Genomic DNA, 22,308 nt, shown 5'->3' with positions numbered 1-22,308 from the left:
CAACAAAAATGTGAGCAAGTTATTTTCAGGCTTGTATTATAAAAATGTTTTCCAATATACTTAAAATACTAGTGCCAAATAGCTGAAACAAATATTTAAAAGCTCTTACCTTAGATATATAATAGACAAAATAGTTCTCACAGTCATACATTAATTTTTTCTTTGTTATGCAAAACGCCTCAACCATAACTTCACGAAGATATGTGAAGTGGTGTGAAAATGATCTTACCTCATATTCAAAGTCCTCTGTTCTGTCTGCATCAGCAGGCAAGCTGGAAAGATACTCATTGTCCTCATAAAATTCACGCTCCATCGGATGAAGAGAATGGCAGCTATGGGGAATGTAGCAATACGATAGGAATGGATCAAAAGGCTTGTTCCCAAGATTAAAACTAATTTTAGAATTTCACTTTAGTTTTCACTGCTCGCCAATAAGACCTTTCGTGATCTAGCCTTTAAATGAACTACACCGCAGAAAGAGCAATTGCTTTTCTTTCTCGCCCTATATGAAGTCCATCAATTTGATTTTCTGAGAGAATACTAAGATAATGGCTCACGGTCAGAGCTTCATTCTCTGAAGGGGCAGATGTGCGACCTCCCCCGGCTGTGGTGCTATATTGATACTCTGGCCTCCTTCCATTCCATCGAATGGACTTGCTCCATGCATCGGTGTGTGGCATTTGAGACTGCAGTCTACCCAAAGGTGGGTAGTTTATAACAAAGTACTCCCAATTTCCTAATTACAGCCTCAAACCGGTTCTGAAGTCTGATTTTAAACACGCAGTCGGCCCTCCGTGTCCTTGGGTTCTGCATCCTAGTATTCAACCAACCGCGGATCAAAAAATCGAATCTTTAGTTTTATTCCCAACTTTGAGGCTATCCCAGCTACCTCGCAGGAGCCATGTGAGGGCCCAGTGGATAGATGAATGTAAAGACAGACGTTTCCAGACGTGGTGGGCTCTGTACTGGGACAGTGGGGGGAAGAAGCGCGGTAACACGTGAGTGCTGGTGAGTGTGGGGCAGGGGCCTGCTGACTGCAAGGGGCACTTCAGGAGGGAGGAGGACGAGGAGGAGGATGAAGGCCGTGGTACCGTGGTAGGAGTGATGCTCTGCCTCCTCGACGTAAATGGCGCTGTGTATGCCAACCTCCCACCACCCTCTGTCTCTCTGTTAAGCAACTTAATCCTGGCGTGGACAAAGTTGTTATCTGTACCTCCCCCAAAAAAATCGAATCTGAGGTTGGTTGAATCCTTGGATGCGGAACCCGTGGATGTGCAGGTAGGGTGGGCACTGTGTTTTTCAGATTGTAAATCGTACTCACATTGCCCCCATTTCTTAAGATTTCCTTCCTCTTTCTCCCTCATAACCCACATCTTTCTCTCTTTGCTAAAGGACATGTCCACAAATATTAAAGAACGTTCATGGTGATAACTCACTGGAAACTCCTATAAGCCACAGGTTTTCATAATCCCTTTAGAAAATTTCTCAGGACAAAGAGAACTGATGGAGTAAAGGAAATGAAGAGGACCCAAGGCATTGTATATTACTTCTATGTATCCTTTAACTTTTGGGAAATGTTTAACATAATTTATAGAAGTGCTTTCAAATTGCTATATGCCATGATAGAGACACTATACATTATACAATATGAAAGCTAAGCACAGTTGAACAGCAAAGGGCATGAGGTCCTCTATGAGAATTTCCAAGTCAGTGAAAAAGCCTAAGTGCAATTAACCAAGTTGGTTTCAGGTGAGACCTCTAAGCCCAGCCATTTTGGACATTATGAAAAAACTGGCGTTAGTAGCATAAATTAGTCCCCTCATCACTAGCTGAAATGCCAGAGAGATTCATCCTGGTGCCCTCAGTCAGTGTAAATATTCTACCAGCCTCTTCTCACTATACTCTAATATTCTCTAATTTTCATGCAAATAGCAAACGCAGTACAGGTAGTATCTTGCTTGCTGGTCTAACAGGTGAACCCTCCTAGCTCAAAGCTGGACTGGCTTTTTTTTAACTTTTTATTTTATATTGGAGTATAGTTGATTAATAACATTGTGTTAGTTTCAGGTGTACAGCAAAGTGATTCAGTTATACATATACATGTATCTATTCTTTTTCAAATTCTTTTCCCATTTAGGTTGTTACATAATATAAGCAGAGTTCCCTGTTGAGAAGCCCATTTGGGCTGGTAAAACATCAGAGCCTGCTGTTTGGTGCATCTGATGTGTTTCCCTGGTCTTTGACTTAGTAAGTAGGAAGCCCTGCTGTGAAGAACACCTTATTAATTCAGTAAACATTTACCAAGTATCTACCAGATACCAGGCCCTATGCCAATTGCTGGAAATCGGTTGGTGTCTTTTTAATTGGGTAGAGCAGCAAAGTGGGAATTTTAATATAGTGAGATAATTAAGGGGAAAATAGAGGCACTATGAGAGTACCTACTACAGTCCTAAGAAGTCTGCTAGAAGAGGTTACCTTTCAGCTATGATCTGCAGGACTTGGGAAGAGGACACAGCATATTGGTTAAGGGAGTGGGCAGTGGAGTCAGACCTCTTGGGCTCAGGAGCCTGGCCCTATCGCTTCTTTGCTGTATGACCTTGCCGATTACTTAACATTTGTTTCCTCATCTGTGACATGGGGATGGTAATAATATAATGTACTCCCTCAGAATGTTTTCATGAGGAGTAAATGAGTTAATAATTGTAAAACACTTGGGATACTCCCTAAAACATGTTAAGTTAGCTAATAAATGTTAGCTATTATTCATTCAAGAAAGTATTTATTGGATGGCTACTCTGTGTCACACTGTACTAATGAATATTGTATATTTGTTTGCTTGTGTATTTTTCATCTCCCCTGTAGAATATAAGCTCCAGGAAGCAGTGGCTTTATTTTTTGTTCCCAGTTTTATGCCCAGTACCTAGTACCAGTGCCTGACACAAGGGGCTATTTAATAAGTAAGGGATAGATGACTAGAATCGTAGGTCAGGCAAACAGATCCCCTGCCCTCCTGGAACTTGAAGTTTCAAAGAGTGGTTTCCAAAGCATGGCTGCACATTAAAATTGCCTAGGGAAATTTTTGAAAAATTCTAATGCCTGGGTTTTGGCCTGAGGTGGGATTGATCTGGGCATTGCATTGATACTGCTTTTCAAAGTTCCCAGGTGATTCTAATGTACACATGTGAACCACTGAGATGGACTTAAGCCACTAAAGGGCAGGCGGGTGTCATGACCAAGTGTACATTTTACTAAATGGAGCATGGATTGCAGTAGGCAATGAAAATGCAGGCTAAAGACACTACTGCTCTTATAAATCAAGCTCTCAATAATGTTTGAATATTTGCTTAAAAGTTCACAGAACAAAGTGTGTGGAGCAAAACAGACTTCCAATGCTGCAAGGGTAGCATTATTAGAATAAACTATCTCTAACTGCCTTTAACTCAGGTAAAAATTGAAAAGAAATATTCCTTTAATAATTCCTTATTTTGTAGCTCTATACTTCCTCTCGGACAGCCAGGATCTTTGGTTCACGTCTCAATATATCAGGTAATTGCTTCCTTTGGAGAATTGCACTTTAATAAATTTCCTAGCTTCTCCTTTAAAGAAAAGAAAAGCAAAAGAGAAAAAGAGAGAGGCAACCCACAGAGAAGAATATAGTGCCAACATGCCACTTCTGGGTCTGTCTTAACAAGGTTTTTGGCAGCTTCAGTGAGAAAAGCTATTTGCCTGACCAGTGCTCATGAGCTGTGTGAGGCTTGTGATGACTGGAAATACGAAGATGAACTAATCAGAGCCAGAATTTTTCACTCAGCATCTCAGCAAGTATGATTCCTGAGCTGAAACAACCGTGCAGGTCAGGAAAAGCAAGAGCAGGACAGCTGAGAACTAATTGGATGGAGACACAGTTACAGACACTTGCCAAACAGAACTGAGAGCTTGTCTCCATAATTGTCAACTTGCTACAGTGACTGTTTCTTCCCAACACCTACTTTCAATGACGAATGACAACAAATAGGGCTTTGGGAGAAATGACAGAAAAATACCTGTCTGAGAGCAGAAATGGACAGATGTCGGGCACTGGAGGGGTGGGTGGCCTAAGTTTGGCCAGGGCCATGATATGTTCAAAGGTGATGTCCGTCTGAGTGCTGGCGTTCACGAGCCGCACTTCTGGGGCCGTCCCATAGGCTGGTTTACTGAGAGGTGTTCGCCTTAGCACCTGGACCACAATGGGCTCCTTGGCATTTCGAAAAGCTTCCACTGCCTCTTCATGGGTGGCCTTTGAGAGATCCTTCCCATTGACCTGCAAAGATAAAAGAACATTGCTCATCTCAGAGGAAAGAACAGAGAGGCTGTCATGATAGATTAAAAAAAAGTGGGCAGGGGAGGTTTAAACCAGCTCTGCTATGAATTTTGTAAAGGAATATTTAATCAGACATTGACATTTATTGAACTCTTCACCAGCAGGAGAAAGTGAAGGCGACTAGGAAAACAGTTATTTCTTATACCTTTAGGAAGCACATCATCAGAATTATTAGTAAAGATTTCAAAACTTAAGCAGCACACAAGCCTCAGAAAATGTTCAAAATCTTCAGCTAGGTAGAAATGTTAAGTATATCCTTTTCAAAAAATGATCTATCAATCTCTGGGTGGTATTTTCAATATTTAATCAGTCTTACTGACTTGAAATCTAATTTTTGGGGATATTGTCAAATTTCTTTCATATTCATCATTTTTATCCAAGACCAAATTATTGCTCATGTGCATATTATCCTAAATCCTTGCTATTCAAAGTGTGGTCCATAGGCCAGCAGCATAAGAGATTAGAAATGCGGAATCCTTGGCCCTATCCCAGACCTACTAAATGAGAATTGGCATTTCAACAAGATTCCAGGTGATTTATATGCACGAGAAAGTAGCACTGCTCAAAAACACCTCTGAGTGAGTATACCATGTCCCTTGCTTCCTCGCCTGTTTTCATTTATACCAGTTTATGACTCTCCAGCGTAGCCCTGGACATGACAGAGGAAGAGGTGATGTTTGTCTTTGCCCTCCATCACTGCTTCTCAGTTGGGCCAACCATTGGCATTTGGGAGATAAAAATTATTCTTTTAGTGATACTCTCCCACACCTGCTTATTTAGGGCCATTGATGTTCCCCCATATTTGTGGCACCCAAAACAGCCGCACTGTTTTCTGATCACCCTCTTGAGAGGCAGTACAGAGACTTCTCTCAAACTTATTTATTCCCCTAAATTTATTCCCCTAAAATAGGTCCTGATAACACAACCTCTCAGTGGAAGTTGTATTTTCATAAAGGACTATAGAATCCTGAAAGAACTTCACAACTCCCACCCCAAATGAATCAATAATATTGGCTTTTGCAAATAGGAAGACATACTTGGGAGTACAGTACTGTGCTCAAAACCCCTGAAATTATACCATTTCTAGACAACTAAACTACCCGCCTGTTGGTGAGGCTCTGATAACTGCTATGCACCAGTAAATCCTTAGAGATTCCTGGGTGCCTTCAAAAGAAGCAAAGGGAATCACTGAGTTGCAGCCAGAGAGTGATTGGCTGACATTCAAATGAGCACATTTTCTCTCCCTGAGTAGACAAAGAATATGTGCGTGCTCAAAGCAAATGTGGGGCATTTCGGGGTAAATGATACAATGCCAGGTAGAAATCATCATGTCATGTAGAGATAGGCTTAATGACCTGGAGGAGCTAATTTGCTCAATCGACCCTGAAAGAGTTAATGTGCCTTCAGAAATTGAGTAATTAAGTTTCCTCACCAGCACCATATGACCCAGTACAGCTCTTGAATAACTAGTAAGAAACATCAGTTGGAGATTTGGGTGTGTACCTACCAATGTGCACACTCACTAATCTGTGCATTTACTCTCTCATTCTTTTCTCCACGAACTAAACTTAAACATTCCCACTGAGTTTTGTCTGGCACAACCTTGGAATGGCTTGATGACTTTGGGCATACAGGAGGGTGTGAACGCGGGACACCTACTGACCAGCATTCATTCCTTGAGCTGCTGTTGGATGACAGGCACTCTGGGCTGCGGCCACCACTCCTGAGGACCTGCAGTCAGCAAACGATAAGAGAAGTTCCAGAATGGAAAAGCACAACCTAAAATCTGGCCTCTCATGATGAATAGCATCATCCTCTGTGTCTCATATTGTGGTCAGTATTTATAAATTCCAGGGTTATGGAAGATGATCCAGTGGTAGATAATACTGCTCTGTCAGTATCTATGTGTTAGGGAAGAATTGCCCTTTTGTCCACACATTTCCTGCTTCATGGTGTCCCTTCAACTTAGTGAATATTCACTCGCACAAGATTTCATACCCTTCCTTCTCTGAAAAGAACTCCTGGTCACAATCTGTTATCAACTATTTAAAATCTACTGAAATTATGTCAATAATGTTACCTTTTCCTATAAACCTTGCATCTGGAGTAACTCTTAACAATGGCAGAATGAAAGAGGACAAAGCCCTTTTTGAAGGAACTTCAAGGAGTATCTGAGGGTAAAGGGAAAATAATTTGTGGCCATGGTTTCTTCCAGTCATACATTAAATCCTACTAATGCATAAATTCTGTGCCATTAAATAATGAACAGACAAATGCCATTATTCTATTTCTTCCCCAAGGTGGCTCAGTACCTTGTCTACAATCTAGTCTTGATATTCCTTTGTTTCTTATCTGTTTTAGTGATCTTCAAAGCAAGAATAATTTTTAAAAAGTGAGTTCCTTACTGATAATGATTATTTATTTTATGTTCCTATAAGGTAAATAAGATTATTTTTGCAAAGTTCAGAAAAGTATAAAAATTTCTGCAGAAACATAAAAACTGCTGGAGAGTATTTTAGGCTGTGAAATTATTAGTTCTTATTGCAGTGCTTAGTATATGCAGATATTAGCTTTCATACAGCAAGATCAATAGCTATTGATTCTAAGAACTGTACATTCATTCATTTACAATCATGGCATTTATATGCAAATTTCATTTTTTTTCCTTTAAGATAATCAAATACAGTCTTAAAAAAGGACAGTCAATATAATCTCAAGTATCTTACTTCCCCATTGGGAACGCTCTTTCCTTCCAGTTATCATGCAGCTGACCTCTATTTTCATAAGCTATTTAATATCTCTCGAAGTAAAGAAGTCTATGACCTTTAAAGGCTCTGCTGCCCCATGTGATCCCTTAGAAAATGTAAGCACTGATGATACAAAACACTTTTTTTTCACTTCACTTGAAGTTCATCAACATACTGTTAGCCTACCAAAAGGTCACCCTTTTATAAATTATGCCTTTCACAACAGAAAAAAAGATTAGCTTTAATTGGGATTTTCTGGCAGATGCTTTGCTCAGTGATCATCAGTTTCAGCTAGGGAGAAGAATAATGTTGGAAGAATACCTGAGGTTTTAATCCTATAGAAAAATTCTGTAGTAAACTAACAAATAAATGAATAGCAAAACTTTGTTTTTTTCCAGATGGTTAGATCCTAAACCAACAAGGTATTTGGTATTTCATGGTGCCATATCCTTATCATTCTTGTTTATTTTCCATCATATTCTCTCCGTCCCTCCCTTTACTCTTCCTTCCCTCTTCCTTCCTCTCTGTCTCAATCTTGGTTTTGAATGGACATGTGAAATGAAGCTGGAGAAGGAGAAGCCGTCTATTAAATGTGTTCCAGTTAATACAGGTAGTTAAAAGTGTCGATCCAAACTGTTCTAGGTGCCTAGTAAACAGAAGGAAGCAGAAGTGCTGGAAGTTGATTTTCAGGAGAAAAAAACTGGATGAAGAGTGTTGGGAGCAAAATTGATGGGAGAAAATGAAAGGTAATTTGAAAATTAAAAAAGATATACCAATGTATTATGGGGTGTGCTTTGAAGTGTACATGCGGAAGGGTTTCAAGAAGCCTGGTGATTTGATTTAAGCAGGGTGTAGAGAACAAGACCTTTTTCTAAAGTGGTTGTTAAGTGGAATGAGTGAGAGGTTAGAGCGTCATAATAAACAAGAGAAGTATATGAGATAATACCCTCTATTACTCTAACATCTGGCTTTTTGAGAACTGTGGCCAAAACTGATTTGGTTCTAAAGCTACCTAGCAACTAGAGCATAACTGAAAAGACTCATGTGATTGCTGTTTGATAAGAGGCTTGCGGCCCCAGAGTGGGGTGACTGGACTCTGAAATGGTGATTAAGTCACCTGATTTGAGGTAAATGAGGCACATTATTGATAAAGAGGTTATCAGAATTGGTAACGGCATAAAAGAGGAAAGGAAGGTGCCAATGATAGAAGTTGAGGAGAAATAGAGACATGTGGTTAGCCTCATAAAAACTAGATTTGGGATTGGAAGCAAGTGGAAAGAGTAGCCTTAATCATGCCAAACTTGAAGCAGTTCTAAGACATTCAGATAAACTAACAAATAAACGGATGATAAGTGACTGAAAGAAGAACTAATCATGGGAAACCATTTCCAGAGAAGGTCTTCCTCTCACCCCTGCACTTACTTATCAACTAAGTTGATAAGTTGAAAAATATACACATTTTTACTGCTATGAAAAAAGTGTCTTGTTTCTAAAAAATTATTTTCCATTTTATTGATAGAGAGAAGTGAATAGGAGAAAACTAGTAACTTTTCAGCAGTTAATGCAAAAAAAGTATGAATACATTTGTTGTGGCAGATGGGCTAATTAATCCATAAGCAACTTGTGAATGTTAAATAAAGAATATAGCTTTTCATATGTAAACCAAATCATAGCATCATTTGATGAAGCTTCTGTTTAATGAACAATCAATTTACCCTTTGGGATAAATTGCAAAATCTGAGCTACTTTTCAACAACCTCCCCAGTGTGACTGGTGACCTCAGCTTGGATATGAGCTCCTCTACTTAGATTAGTCCTCCAAATCCACACACATGCAAAATTTTCTTGAGTATCAGAAAGCAAACAGGCTTTTCTCTTTTCCTTTTGAAGTGCAAACAAGTGCATAAATGACCAAGTCACCCTGGTGAGGTTCCATTTCCAGAGTTAGCTGTTTGGGATGATTAGGGTTTCCAAACCTCCGTGCCTCTTATAAAAAATAAGGATGTTTAAGCATCTCTGCCTTTCATGGGAGAATACATATGGGAATACTCAATAGAAGAAGTATAGAATACCAAGGATTATGTACAATTTCAAGTTGAAAATAAGCAAGCATAAAACACTTGAATATTGTTTTTTTAATGTTTATAAAACTTTATTGTTTCATTCATTCACGTATTTTCAGCTTTATGGAGGTATAGATGACAAAATTCTAAGATATTTAATATGTACATGGTGGTGATTTGATATATGTATATATTGTGAAAGGATTCCAAACAACTAGTTAATTAACATACATTAATTATCACTTCAATTAATTACTTAAGTTTTATTTAGGTGAGAACATTTATGTTCTACTCGTTTAGCAAATTTCAATTCTATAATACAGTGTTATCAACTACAGTCCCATGTTTTACATTAGATCCTCAGACCTGAGTATTGTAATTCTGATTGGGCATGACAGTTTACAAGAACTCCCACCCTCATGAATAACTGTGAAATTAATTTTGATTAGAGTCCCTCTGTGAATGCTGATCAAATTCTTTACTTGATAATTACAAAGGTGTTGTAAAAACATGGCCTAATAACAGTTTATGTAAGGAAGAAGCAATATTTAAATTGCTACTAAAATGTTTGGTATGAAAGGAATTTAAAATACTCTGAACTCTATATTCGTGAAAACACTTGTCATATACAATCTATAAAACAATTTTAAGGAATTAAAGCATATTGCTTTTTTCTAAACTTGGTATGCTTGACTCTAGGTGGACATGTTATGTAAATTGAGGACAGCACAGCATAAAAAATTATTTATAGTAAAACGAACTCACAGAATAGGAATTGTGCAAAATGTTATGGAGAAAACCTGGTGAGAGACTGACTAAAATTAATTTTGACCATTTTTAAAACATTATCAATGAACAAAACAATCACTGGTAGGTTTGTGATAATCACATAATTTTAGAAGTTGAGAAGGTAAGAAGTGTAAACCAAAAAGTCTGCGTAGTTCAGTGTTCTTTTACCAGTGCCGTTACTAGATTTTGGGAAGAGAATATGGTAATTACCACACAGGATCTAATGAGCAGACTTATTCAGAAGTGATCCTGGGGCTCCTTCTGGCTTGTCTGGACTACAGGGTTGCTAGCTTCATTTTCCTGGTGTGTGGGGTGTTGCAGCTTCCCTTGAGCTCCAAAGGCCCCCAGTGCTGCGTAGCTGGCTTTCCCAGAAAACTGGAAATAACTGACTTCTAACTCAGACAGCCTGAACCTTCTGTGTTTCCTTACTGACAGTGTGCCTATAAGAGAACAACAGTGGGGTGGGGTCCCTCCACTGGAATACAGACCCAGTGCATGTCCAACAGTTTCAGGTCCCCTCTGTGCTACTGACTCCTGATTTGCATGTTCCCCCAACAGAGACGGTAACCTAACCTATAACTCGTGACATTGTAGGATTTGCCCTTATGGACCCTGTGTGACATAATACACATTTACAACCTAAAGAATTGAATTTATTCAAAATGTTTCCATATGTAACATTAATGAATTGCAGACTTCAATGAGATATTTTAAAAGCCTAATATTACATTTAGTTAATTGATTGTGACACTGTGAGGTCACTATGGTAGGACAGTATACTGTTTCCTGGTCCCTTTCATAGTACATTTTGATGGCGAGGTGTTCCCAAATGCAAGCAAGACTCATCTTCAACTTTTCTTATTAAGATGTTATAGAGGAGGGGGCAAGATGGCGGAAGAGTAAGACGCGGAGATCACCTTCCTTCCCACAGATACAGCAGAAATACATCTACACGTGGAACTGCTCCTACAGAACACCCACTGAACGCTGGCAGAAGACGTCAGACCTCCCAAAAGGCAAGAAAATCCCCACGTACTTGGGTAGGGTAAAAGAAAAAAGAAATAACAGAGACAAAAGAATAGGGACGGGACCTGCGCCAGTGGGAGGGAGCCGTGAAGGAGGAAAGGTTTCCAGGCACTAGGAAGCCCCTTTGCGGGCAGAGACTGCAGGTGGCAGAGGGGGGAAGCTTCGGAGCCGCGGAGGAGAGCGCAGCCACAGGGGTGCGGAGGGCAAAGTGGAGAGACTCCCACACAGAGGCTCGGCACCAACCAGCACTCACCAGCCCGAGAGGCTTGTCTGCTCACTCGCCGGGGCGGGCGGGGTCTGGGAGCTGAGGCTCGGGCTTTGGTGCTAGCCGGGAGGGAGTCCGGGAAAAAGTCTGCAGCTGCCGAAGAGGCAAGAGACTTTTTCTTGCCTCTTTGTTTCGCGGCGCGCAAGGAGAGGGGATTCAGAGCGCTGCCTAAACGAAATCCAGAGACGGGTGCGAGCCGCGCGGCTATCAGCGCGGATCCCACAGCAACAGGGGCGCAGAGGGAAAAACGGAGAGATTCCCGCACAGAGGCTCAGCGCCGAGCAGCGCTCACCAGCCCGAGAGGCTTGTCTGCTCACCCGCCAGGGTGGGCGGGGCTGGGAGCTGAGGCGCGGGCTTCGGTCGGATCACAGGGAGAGGACTGGGGTTGGCGGCGTGAACACAGCCTGAAGGGGTTGGCGTGCCGCGGCGAACCGGGAGGGAGCCGGAGAGGAGGTCTGCAGCCGCCGAAGAGGCAAGAGACTTTTTCTTGCCTCTTTGTTTCGCGGCGCGCAAGGAGAGGGGATTCAGAGCGCCGCCTAGACGAACTCCAGAGGCGGGCGCGAGCCGCGGCTAACAGCGCGGACCCCAGAGACTGGTAGGAAACGCTAAGGCTGCTGCTGCCGCCACCAAGAAGCCTGTGTGCGAGCCCAGGTCACTCTCCACACCGCCCCTCCCGGGAGCCGGTGCAGCTCGCCACTGCCAGGCTCCCGTGATCCAGGGAGAACTTCCCCGGGAGAACACACGGAGCGCCTCAGGCTGCTGCAAAGTCACGACGCCTCTGACGCCGCAGGCTCGCCCCGCCTCCTCCGTACCGCTCCCTCCCCCGGCCTGAGTGAGCCAGAGCCCCCGAAGCAGCTGCTCCTTTAACCCTGTTCTGTCTGGGCGGGGAACTGACGCCCTCAGGCGACGTACACGCAGAGGCGGGTCCAAATCCAAAGCTGAACGCTGGGAGCTGTAAGAAGAGAAAGGGAAATCTCCCCCAGCAGCCTCAGAAGCAGCGGATTAAAGCTCCACAAACAACTTGATGTGCCTGCATCTGTTGAATACCTGAATAGACAACGAATCATCCCAAATTCAAAAGGTGGACTTTAGGAGCAGGATATATTAATTTCCCCTTTTCCTTTTTTTGTGAGTGTATATGTGTATGCTTCTGGGTGAGATTTTGTCTGTATAGCTTTGCTTTCACCATCAGTCCTAGGGTTAGGTCCGTCCTTTTTTTTTTTTTTTTTTTTTTTTTTTTTACTTAAAAAAAATTTTTTCCTAATATATGCTTTCTTAATAATATTTTCCGTATTTTCTATTTTAGAAATTAAAAAATTTTTTAAAAAGTTTTTTCATATTTTTTATTTTAAAAAATTAAAATTTTTTTTTAACAAATTTTTTTCTTGAAAATCTTTTTCTTATTTTTTACTATAAAAAATTAATAAATCTATTTTTAAAAATTAAAAAAAATTTTTTTCTGAATACATTTACTCTTAATAATTTTTTTTCTTATTTTTTATTATAATAGCTTTATTTTATTTTATTTTATCCTCTTTTTATCTTTTTATTTTTTTCTCCCTTATATTCTGAGCTGTGTGGATGAAAGGCTCTTGGTGCTCCAGCCAGGCATCAGGGCTGTGCCTCTGAGGTGGGAGAGCCAACCTCAGGACACTGGTCCACATGAGACCTACCAGCTCCACGTAACACCAAACGGCAAAAATCTCTCAGAGATCTCCATCTCAACATCAAGACCCAGCTTCACTCAACGACCAGCAAGCTACAGGGCTGGACACCCTATGCCAAACAACTAGCAAGACAGGAACACAGCCCCATCCATTAGCAGGGAGGCTGCCTAAAATCATAAGGCCACAGACACCCCAAAACACACCACCAGAAGTGGACGTGCCCACCAGAAAGACAAGATTCAACCTCATCCACCAGAACACAGGCAATAGTCCCCTCCACCAGGAAGCCTACACAACCCACTGAACCAACCTTACCCACTGGGGACAGATACTAAAAACAACGGGAACTACGAACCTGCAGCCTGTGAAAAGGAGACCCCAAACACAGTAAGATAAGCAAAATGAGACGACAGAAAAACACACAGCAGATGAAGGAGCAGGGTCAAAACACACCAGACCTAACAAATGAAGAGGAAATAGGTAGTCTACCTGAAAAAGAATTCAGAATAATGATAGTAAGGATGATCCAAAATCTTGGAAATAGAATAGACAAAATGCAAGAAACATTTAACAAGGACGTAGAAGAACTAAAGAGGAACCAAGCAATGATGAAAAACACAATAAGTGAAATTAAAAATACTCTAGATGGGATCAATAGCAGAATAACTGAGGCAGAAGAAAGGATAAGTGACCTGGAAGATAAAATGGTGGAAATAACTACTGCAGAGCAGGATAAAGAAAAAAGAATGAAAAGAACTGAGGACAGTCTCAGAGACCTCTGGGACAACATTAAACGCACCAACATTCGAATTATAGGGGTCCCAGAAGAAGAAGAGAAAAAGAAAGGGACTGAGAAAATATTTGAAGAGATTATAGTTGAAAACTTCCCTAATATGGGAAAGGAAATAGTTAATCAAGTGCTGGAAGCACAGAGAGTCCCATACAGGATAAACCCAAGGAGAAACACGCCAAGACACATATTAATCAAACTGTCAAAAATTAAATATAAAGAAAACATATTAAAAGCAGCAAGGGAAAAACAACAAATAACACACAAGGGAATCCCCATAAGGTTAACATCTGATCTTTCAGCAGAAACTCTGCAAGCCAGAAGGGAGTGGCAGGATATACTTAAAGTGATGAAGGAGAAAAACCTACAACCAAGGTTACTCTACCCAGCAAGGATCTCATTCAGATTTGATGGAGAAATTAAAACCTTTACAGACAAGCAAAAGCTGAGAGAGTTCAGCACCGCCAAACCAGCTTTACAACAAATGCTAAAGGAACTTCTCTAGGCAAGAAACACAAGAGAAGGAAAACACCTACAATAACAAACCCAAAACATTTAAGAAAATGGGAATGGGAACATACATATCGATAATTACCTTGAATGTAAATGGATTAAATGCTCCCACCAAAAGACACAGACTGGCTGAATGGATACAAAAACAAGACCCATATATATGCTGTCTACAAGAGACCCACTTCAGACCTAGAGACACATACAGACTGAAAGTGAGGGGATGGAAAAAGATATTCCATGCAAATGGAAATCAAAAGAAAGCTGGAGTAGCAATTCTCATATCAGACAAAATAGACTTTAAAATAAAGAATATTATAAGAGACAGAGAAGGACACTATATAATGATCAAGGGATCGATCCAAGAGGAAGGTATAACAATTGTAAATATTTATGCACCCAACATAGGAGCACCTCAATACATAAGGCAAATACTAACAGCCATAAAAGGGGAAATTGACAGCAACACAATCATAGTAGGGGACTTTAACACCCCACTTTCATCAATGGACAGATCATCCAAAATGAAAATAAATAAGGAAACACAAGCTTTAAATGATACATTAAACAAGATGGACTTAATTGATATTTATAGGACATTCCACCCAAAAACAACAGAATACACATTTTTCTCAAGTGCGCATGGAACATTCTCCAGGATAGATCATATCTTGGGTCACAAATCAAGCCTTGGTAAATTTAAGAAAATTGAAATCGTATCAAGTATCTTTTCCGACCACAACGCTATGAGACTAGATATCAATTACAGGAAAAGATCTGTAAAAAATACAAACACATGGAGGCTACACAATACACTACTTAATAATGAAGTGATCACTGAAGAAATCAAAGGGGAAATCAAAAAATACCTAGAAACAAATGACAATGGAGATACGACGACCCAAAACCTATGGGACGCAGCAAAAGCAGTGCTAAGAGGGAAGTTTATAGCAATACAAGCCTACCTCAAGAAACAGGAAACATCTCGAATAAACAACCTAACCTTGCACCTAAAGCAATTAGAGAAAGAAGAACAAAGAAACCCCAAAGCTAGCAGAAGGAAAGAAATCATAAAGATCAGGTCAGAAATAAATGAAAAAGAAATGAAGGAAACAATAGCAAAAATCAATAAAACTAAAAGCTGGTTCTTTGAGAAGATAAACAAAATTGATAAACCATTAGCCAGACTCATCAAGAGAAAAAGGGAGAAGACTCAAATCAATAGAATTAGAAATGAAAAAGGAGAAGTAACCACTGACACTGCAGAAATACAAAAGATCATGAGAGATTACTACAAGCAACTCTACGCCAATAAAATGGACAACCTGGAAGAAATGGACAGATTCTTAGAAATGCACAAACTGCCGAGACTGAACCAGGAAGAAATAGAAAATATGAACAGACCAATCACAAGCACTGAAATTGAAACTGTGATTAAAAACCTTCCAACAAACAAAAGCCCAGGACCAGATGGCTTCACAGGTGAATTCTATCAAACATTTAGAGAAGAGCTGACACCTATCCTTCTCAAACTCTTCCAAAATATTGCAGAGGGAGGAACACTCCCAAACTCATTCTACGAGGCCACCATCACCCTGATACCAAAACCAGACAAAGATGTCACAAAGAAAGAAAACTACAGGCCAATATCACTGATGAACATAGATGCAAAAATCCTCAACAAAATACTCGCAAACAGAATCCAACAGCACATTAAAAAGATCATACAACATGATCAAGCGGGGTTTATCCCAGGAATGCAAGGATTCTTCAATATACGTAAATCAATCAATGTGATACACCATATTAACAAATTGAAGGAGAAAAACCATATGATCATCTCAATAGATGCAGAGAAAGCTTTCGACAAAATTCAACACCCATTTATGATAAAAGTCCTGCAGAAAGTAGGCATAGAGGGAACTTTCCTCAACATAATAAAGGCCATATATGACAAACCCACAGCCAACATTGTCCTCAATGGTGAAAAACTGAAACCATTTCCACTAAGATCAGGAACAAGACAAGGTTGCCCACTCTCACCACTATTATTCAACATAGTTTTGGAAGTGTTAGCCACAGCAATCAGAGAAGACAAAGAAATAAAAGGAATCCAAATCGGAAAAGAAGAAGTAAAGCTGTCACTGTTTGCAGATGACATGATACTATACATAGAGAATCCTAAAGATGCTACCAGAAAACTCCTAGAGCTAATCAATGAATTTGGGAAAGTAGCAGGATACAAAATTAATGCACAGAAATCTCTCGCATTTCTATACACTAATGACGAAAAATCTGAAAGTGAAATTAAGAAAACACTCCCGTTTACCATTGCAACAAAAAGAATAAAATATCTAGGAATAAACCTACCTAAGGAGACAAAAGACCTGTATGCAGAAAATTATAAGACCCTGATGAAAGAAATTAAAGATGATACAAACAGATGGAAAGATATACCATGTTCCTGGATTGGAAGAATCAACATTGTGAAAATGACTCTACTACCCAAAGCAATCTACAGATTCAATGCAATCCCTATCAAACTACCACTGGCATTTTTCACAGAACTAGAACAAAAAATTTCACAATTTGTATGGAAACACAAAAGACCCCGAATAGCCAAAGCAATCTTGAGAACAAAAAATGGAGCTGGGGGAATCAGGCTCCCTGACTTCAGACTATATTACAAAGCTACACTAATCAAGACAGTTTGGTACTGGCACAAAAACAGAAATATAGATCAATGGAACAGGATAGAAAGCCCAGAGATAAACCCACGCACATATGGTCACCTTATCTTTGATAAAGGAGGCAAGCATATACAGTGGAGAAAAGACAGCCTCTTCAATAAGTGGTGCTGGGAAAATTGGACAGATACATGTAAAAGTATGAAATTAGAACACTCCCTGACACCATGCACAAAAATAAACTCAAAATGGATTAAAGACCTAAGTGTAAGACCAGACACTATCAAACTCTTAGAGGAAAACATAGGCAGAACATTCTATGACATACATCACAGCAAGATTCTTTTTGACCCAGCTCCCAGAGAAATGGAAATAAGAACACAAATAAACAAATGGGACCTAATGAAACTTAAAAGCTTTTGCACAGCAAAGGAAACCATAAACAAGACCAAAAGACAACCCTCAGAATGGGAGAAAATATTTGCAAATGAAGCAACTGACAAAGGATTAATCTCCAAGATTTACAAGCAGCTCATGCAGCTCAATAACAAAAAAACGAACAACCCAATCCAAAAATGGGCAGAAGACCTAAATAGACATTTCTCCAAAGAAGATATACAGATGGCCAACAGACACATGAAAGAATGCTCAACATCATTAATCATTAGAGAAATGCAAATCAAAACTACAATGAGATATCATCTCACACCGGTCAGAATGGCCATCATCAAAAAATCTAGAAACAATAAATGCTGGAGAGGGTGTGGAGGAAAGGGAACTCTCTTGCACTGTTGGTGGGAATGTAAATTGATACAGCCACTATGGAGAACAGTATGGAGGTTCCTTAAAAAACTACAAATAGAACTACCATACGATCCAGCAATCCCACTACTGGGCATATACCCTGAGAAAACCATAGGTCAAAAAGAGTCTTGTACCAAAATGTTCATTGCAGCTCTATTTACAATAGCCAGGACATGGAAGCAACCTAAATGTCCATCGACAGATGAATGGATAAAGAATATGTGGCACATATATACAATGGAATATTACTCAGCCATAAAAAGAAATGAAATGGAGGTATTTGTAATGAGGTGGATGGAGTTAGAGTCTGTCATACAGAGTGAAGGAAGTCAGAAAGAGAAAAACAAATACAGTATGCTAACACATATATACGGAATCTAAGGGGAAAAAAAGCCATGAAGAACCTAGTGGCAAGACGGGAATAAAGACACAGACCTACTAGAGAATGGACTTTAGGATATGGGGAGGGGGTGGGGTGAGATGTGACAGGGTGAGAGAGTGTCATGGACATATATACACTACCAAATGTAAAATAGGTAGCTAGTGGGAAGCAGCCGCATAGCACAGGGAGATCAGCTCGGTGCTTTGTGACCACCTAGAGGGGTGGGATGGGGAGGGTGGGAGGGAGGGAGATGCAAGAGGGAAGAGATATGGGAACATATTGTATATGTATAACTGATTCACTTTGTTATAAAGCAGAAGGTAACACACCATTGTAAGGCAATTATACTTCAATAAAGATGTTTAAAAAAAAAAAAAAAAAAAGATGTTATAGACCCGTTATTTGTGAATTTGTCAGAGCTGTTCTTGAACCAATTTATAATTTTGGTTATAGGAAATCTTGGGGATGCATCTTTCATAATTGCTTTTCCCCCTATAATCTTTTCTCTGTCTTAATTTTTGTATCCCTTCTTTTGTATTTTGTTTCTGTCTTTATTCTCATTGCCACACTTCTCTTCCAAGCTTTCCCATTTGGGATTTAACAAATCTGAAGAGTGGTTTTCTATATAAATTATTCCTGTTATTAAGGAACAGGTTATGATAGTTTTGATTCTTACTGGGGGAAATAAATTAAAATATATACAACATAGTTTTATTTACCTCATTATAAATGAATTTATTTTCCCTCCCCTCAATGAAAGAAATGGAAGCTTCTACTTTTTGGCACATGAGCTGGTGTTTCTTGGTTAGTCCCTGAGATCCACAGTCTACTCTTTTCTACCCAGCTCTGTATACCCTGGGATGCTGATAACGTATTCCATGTCACCAGGCTCCCTTGCTTTACGTCTTTTGTTTGGTTTGGCCAATAGTAGGAGAAGTAATGTTCTGTCTTTATCCAGCCCCTCCCCACCTGGCTTTCAGGATGGCAGCTCTTGCCAGGTTTGGTTCGCACCCTGGCTTGCATTCCTCCTTCATGTCTGCGGGTAGAAAGGAGTTTTCTTTCTATTGCTACTCCCTGTGTTTGTTCTCTTAGCTCTGCTCATATCTCTGTAAGTGTTTCTTTATACAGCCTTCTTCGAAACCCTTTGAGTGTGCCTTCTGTTTTCTTCTGACTAACTAGACATGAAACTCGTCTGATTTAAACAATAACAAAAATATGGTAAAAGCTAAAATTTACCACCTTTGCAAATTAACTTTACTATCAAAATGAGTTGCATTGAAAAATACAATTTCTAGTTTCTCAGATTCAGCAAAAGTCACACATTTTTAAGGGAGAACTAAAAATATAACTTTTATTGGATCATATAACAGATGTAAAGTATTTGTATATTATATGTATACAGTTATTTTGTAGACAGTCCCTCAGTTTGTCTTTGTCTAGTGTTGCTTCTTGATTAGATTCATGTTGTATACATTTGTCAGCAAGGCCTAGAAGTGTCTTTCTCAGTCTATTCTATCGGGAAGCAATGGATTTTCCCTTTTTTATAAAATTGTTATTGGAGTACAGTTGATTTACAATGTTGTATTAGTTTCAGGTGTACAGCAAAGTGAATCAGTTATACATATACCTATATCCACTCTTAGATTCTTTTCTCATATAGGCCATTACAAAGTATGGAGTTCCCTGTGCTATACAGTAGGTCCTTATTAGTTATCTATTATTTATATAGTAGTGTATATATGTCTATCCTAATCTTCCAGTTTATTCCTCCCCCACCTTACCCCCTGGTAAACATGTTTGTTTTCTACATCTGTAACTCTATTTCTGTTTTGTAGATAAGTTCATTAGTACCCTTTTATTAGATTCCACATTATTGGTGATATTAACCTTTATGACTTGATGAGACAGAGAGAGGGAGCAAGAGATGGGGTGGGGAGGAGAGGAGGGAGAGAGAATGAATCTAAAGTACACGTAAGAGGTTAATGTTAAATTTTAAAATGTTAAAATTCTAGACAAATGTATTTGAGAATTCTTTGTACTACTCATAACTTTTTGATGAGACTGAAGTTACATGAAAATAAAATGTCTCAAAATATTGTTATATTGTTATTAGCTACAAATGGATTTATGCTATAATCATTTAGAGTTAGCAAATAAGAAACTGATGGATACCAGGCTTCCTACAGAGTTTGTTTCTGTGTTTGCATATCTTTAAGAGGAATAAATTCTTACTCTGAACTGAATATCTTTTTTCTTGGGCACACACACACATACACACACACAGACACACACACACCCCTACAGCGAAAAACACAGATTGCTATCACCAACTTTATCATTGTCATAACAATTCATCTACTGAGTATCACCTGAAATCCTGTTCTCCTCCAAGCTGAGCTATTTAAAAAGATAGATGACTGCCTTCTGGCTAATTGTAGGAGTTCTTTCATTACTATAAAAAGACTTTTTATATCTCAAGTGACTCTATAAGCAGTGAATAATGACTTGAAGTCTTTGGAGAAGAGTCCACTGATGAAATGGTAGGATAACAACTACTTACTGACCTTTTACTTCCTAAGATAATACTAAGCTGATGTAGTTGATTATTAATAAACCTATCCATTGAGCTTTGACACATCAGATCCAAGTATGTTAAACTTAATGAGAAATTCTGATGAAGACATAAAATTTCCTACAGCAGGCCTAAGGGTGTAAAGACATAAGGCATATATAGGGCAAAGGCTGTTAAAATGAACTCAAATTGTTTCATTGGGTAGAAACTTCATTGTAATTAAATAACCCAGATTTTCTTTAAAAATTACTATAAACAGCATCAGCAACTGAGGATTCGAACAGAGCTATTCATCTTTCATGTTCCCTAAACAAGAGAAAATGTGCTCTTAGTGCTTGGACAAGATCTCTTGGTCCCATTTTTGTGATAAGAGCATATATGGATATCAAGAACATAACTTTGGGTCTCAGCCACACTAGCACAGTGCCAAACAAGTACTAAAAATAACTACCAGTTAAATGAAAGGAATATTAGTACTCCACATAGTTACTAATGAGGGATGAGATAGTGAATTATTTGTAACAGGGCATCAGTCATGACAACATCAAAGATGCTGAGGACATCTTCACCGGAGGTTTGCTGTCCCCTATCTGTAAGAGTGGCCTAATGCTTAGCTATTTAAATGCTTCTGTGAAACAAACATTAAATGACAAGAAGCTGACTGTTTTGTTTAGTACTGTAGTTTAAGGGCCCCAAACATGCTTGGCACGTACTTGACACTCAAAAAAATGTGTTAAATAAATTTTCATAGATTTCTCTATCAAGATTCATGTTAAAAGAAATGTGATTGGATTTGTCATTAAAGTTACTTGTGTTTATGTGCAAACTACATGCCTTTCACTGCCCAGTTCTATTTTGTAGTCCAGTTATCCATATTATTCCTTTTACTTAAATCTACCATAAAAATGGATTTGAGTGGCAAGGAAAGGCATCAGCTGCTCTGCTCAAGAGCCCCACCCATCATTCAGTGTTATAGTACAAAAGAACAAGGACGTGGGAATCATTCAGGACTGGGGTCTGAACATCGTTCTCAATATCAGTTGTGTGGTTTTGAGTAAGTTGTGTAAACTCTCTGAGCCTCAGTTAATTCATCTGGAACAGGAGATGATAATACCCACCAGAGAGTTGTGGATGGGATCACATAAATAATACAGCTAAGGCAGCTGACATGCTATAATGTTGATTCATGCTTCCTTCCTTCCCTCCCTTCCTTCCTGAGTAACTCTTGAGTGACAGAGACCGGGTGATTCTCTGGGGATAGAAGATAATACCTGTACTTAAAGGCCTGGCAGAGATAATGACAATACTACCGGTTAGCACTGAGCATTCCTCACAAAATGCCAGGAGCTGAGCAAAGTCCTTGGCCTTTACTATCTTGTTCACACCCAAGAACAGTTGTGTGAGGTAAGAACTTTATCCCCAACTGAAAGCTGTGGAAGCTGAAGAGCAGAAGGTATAAGGAAGGGCACCTGCTCTCACAATCTTCTAGGACAAAACAACATACACATCTGTAATTGTAAGCAAACTTGTAAAGAGCTGACATAAAGGTACTAATAGAGTGCTATGGAAGCTCCAAGGGCCAACTATACTTGGGAGTATTGTGATTTGACTCCAGGACTTGAAATTTGGTGTGGTCTTAAAAGATGC

General features: G+C 39.5%; 1 protein-coding gene across 2 annotated transcripts in view; it reads right to left on the bottom strand.

Moving 5' to 3' along the window:
* Positions 1 to 22,308, bottom strand: part of PDZRN4 (PDZ domain containing ring finger 4) — a 389,260-nt gene that overhangs the window by 80,475 nt on the left and 286,477 nt on the right. For both annotated transcript variants that reach the window (XM_082349351.1, XM_082349352.1), the window contains 2 exons: positions 4,044 to 4,300; positions 230 to 332 (listed from right to left, as the gene is read on the bottom strand). In XM_082349351.1, coding sequence (XP_082205477.1) covers positions 230 to 332; positions 4,044 to 4,300 — 360 coding nt within the window. The remainder of the gene's footprint in view (positions 1 to 229; positions 333 to 4,043; positions 4,301 to 22,308) is intronic.

This window comes from Balaenoptera borealis (assembly GCF_965194805.1).
Source record: "Balaenoptera borealis genome assembly, chromosome: 13".
NCBI classification, from domain to species: Eukaryota; Metazoa; Chordata; class Mammalia; order Artiodactyla; family Balaenopteridae; genus Balaenoptera; species Balaenoptera borealis.
This window is presented reverse-complemented; position numbering and strand designations above follow the sequence as displayed.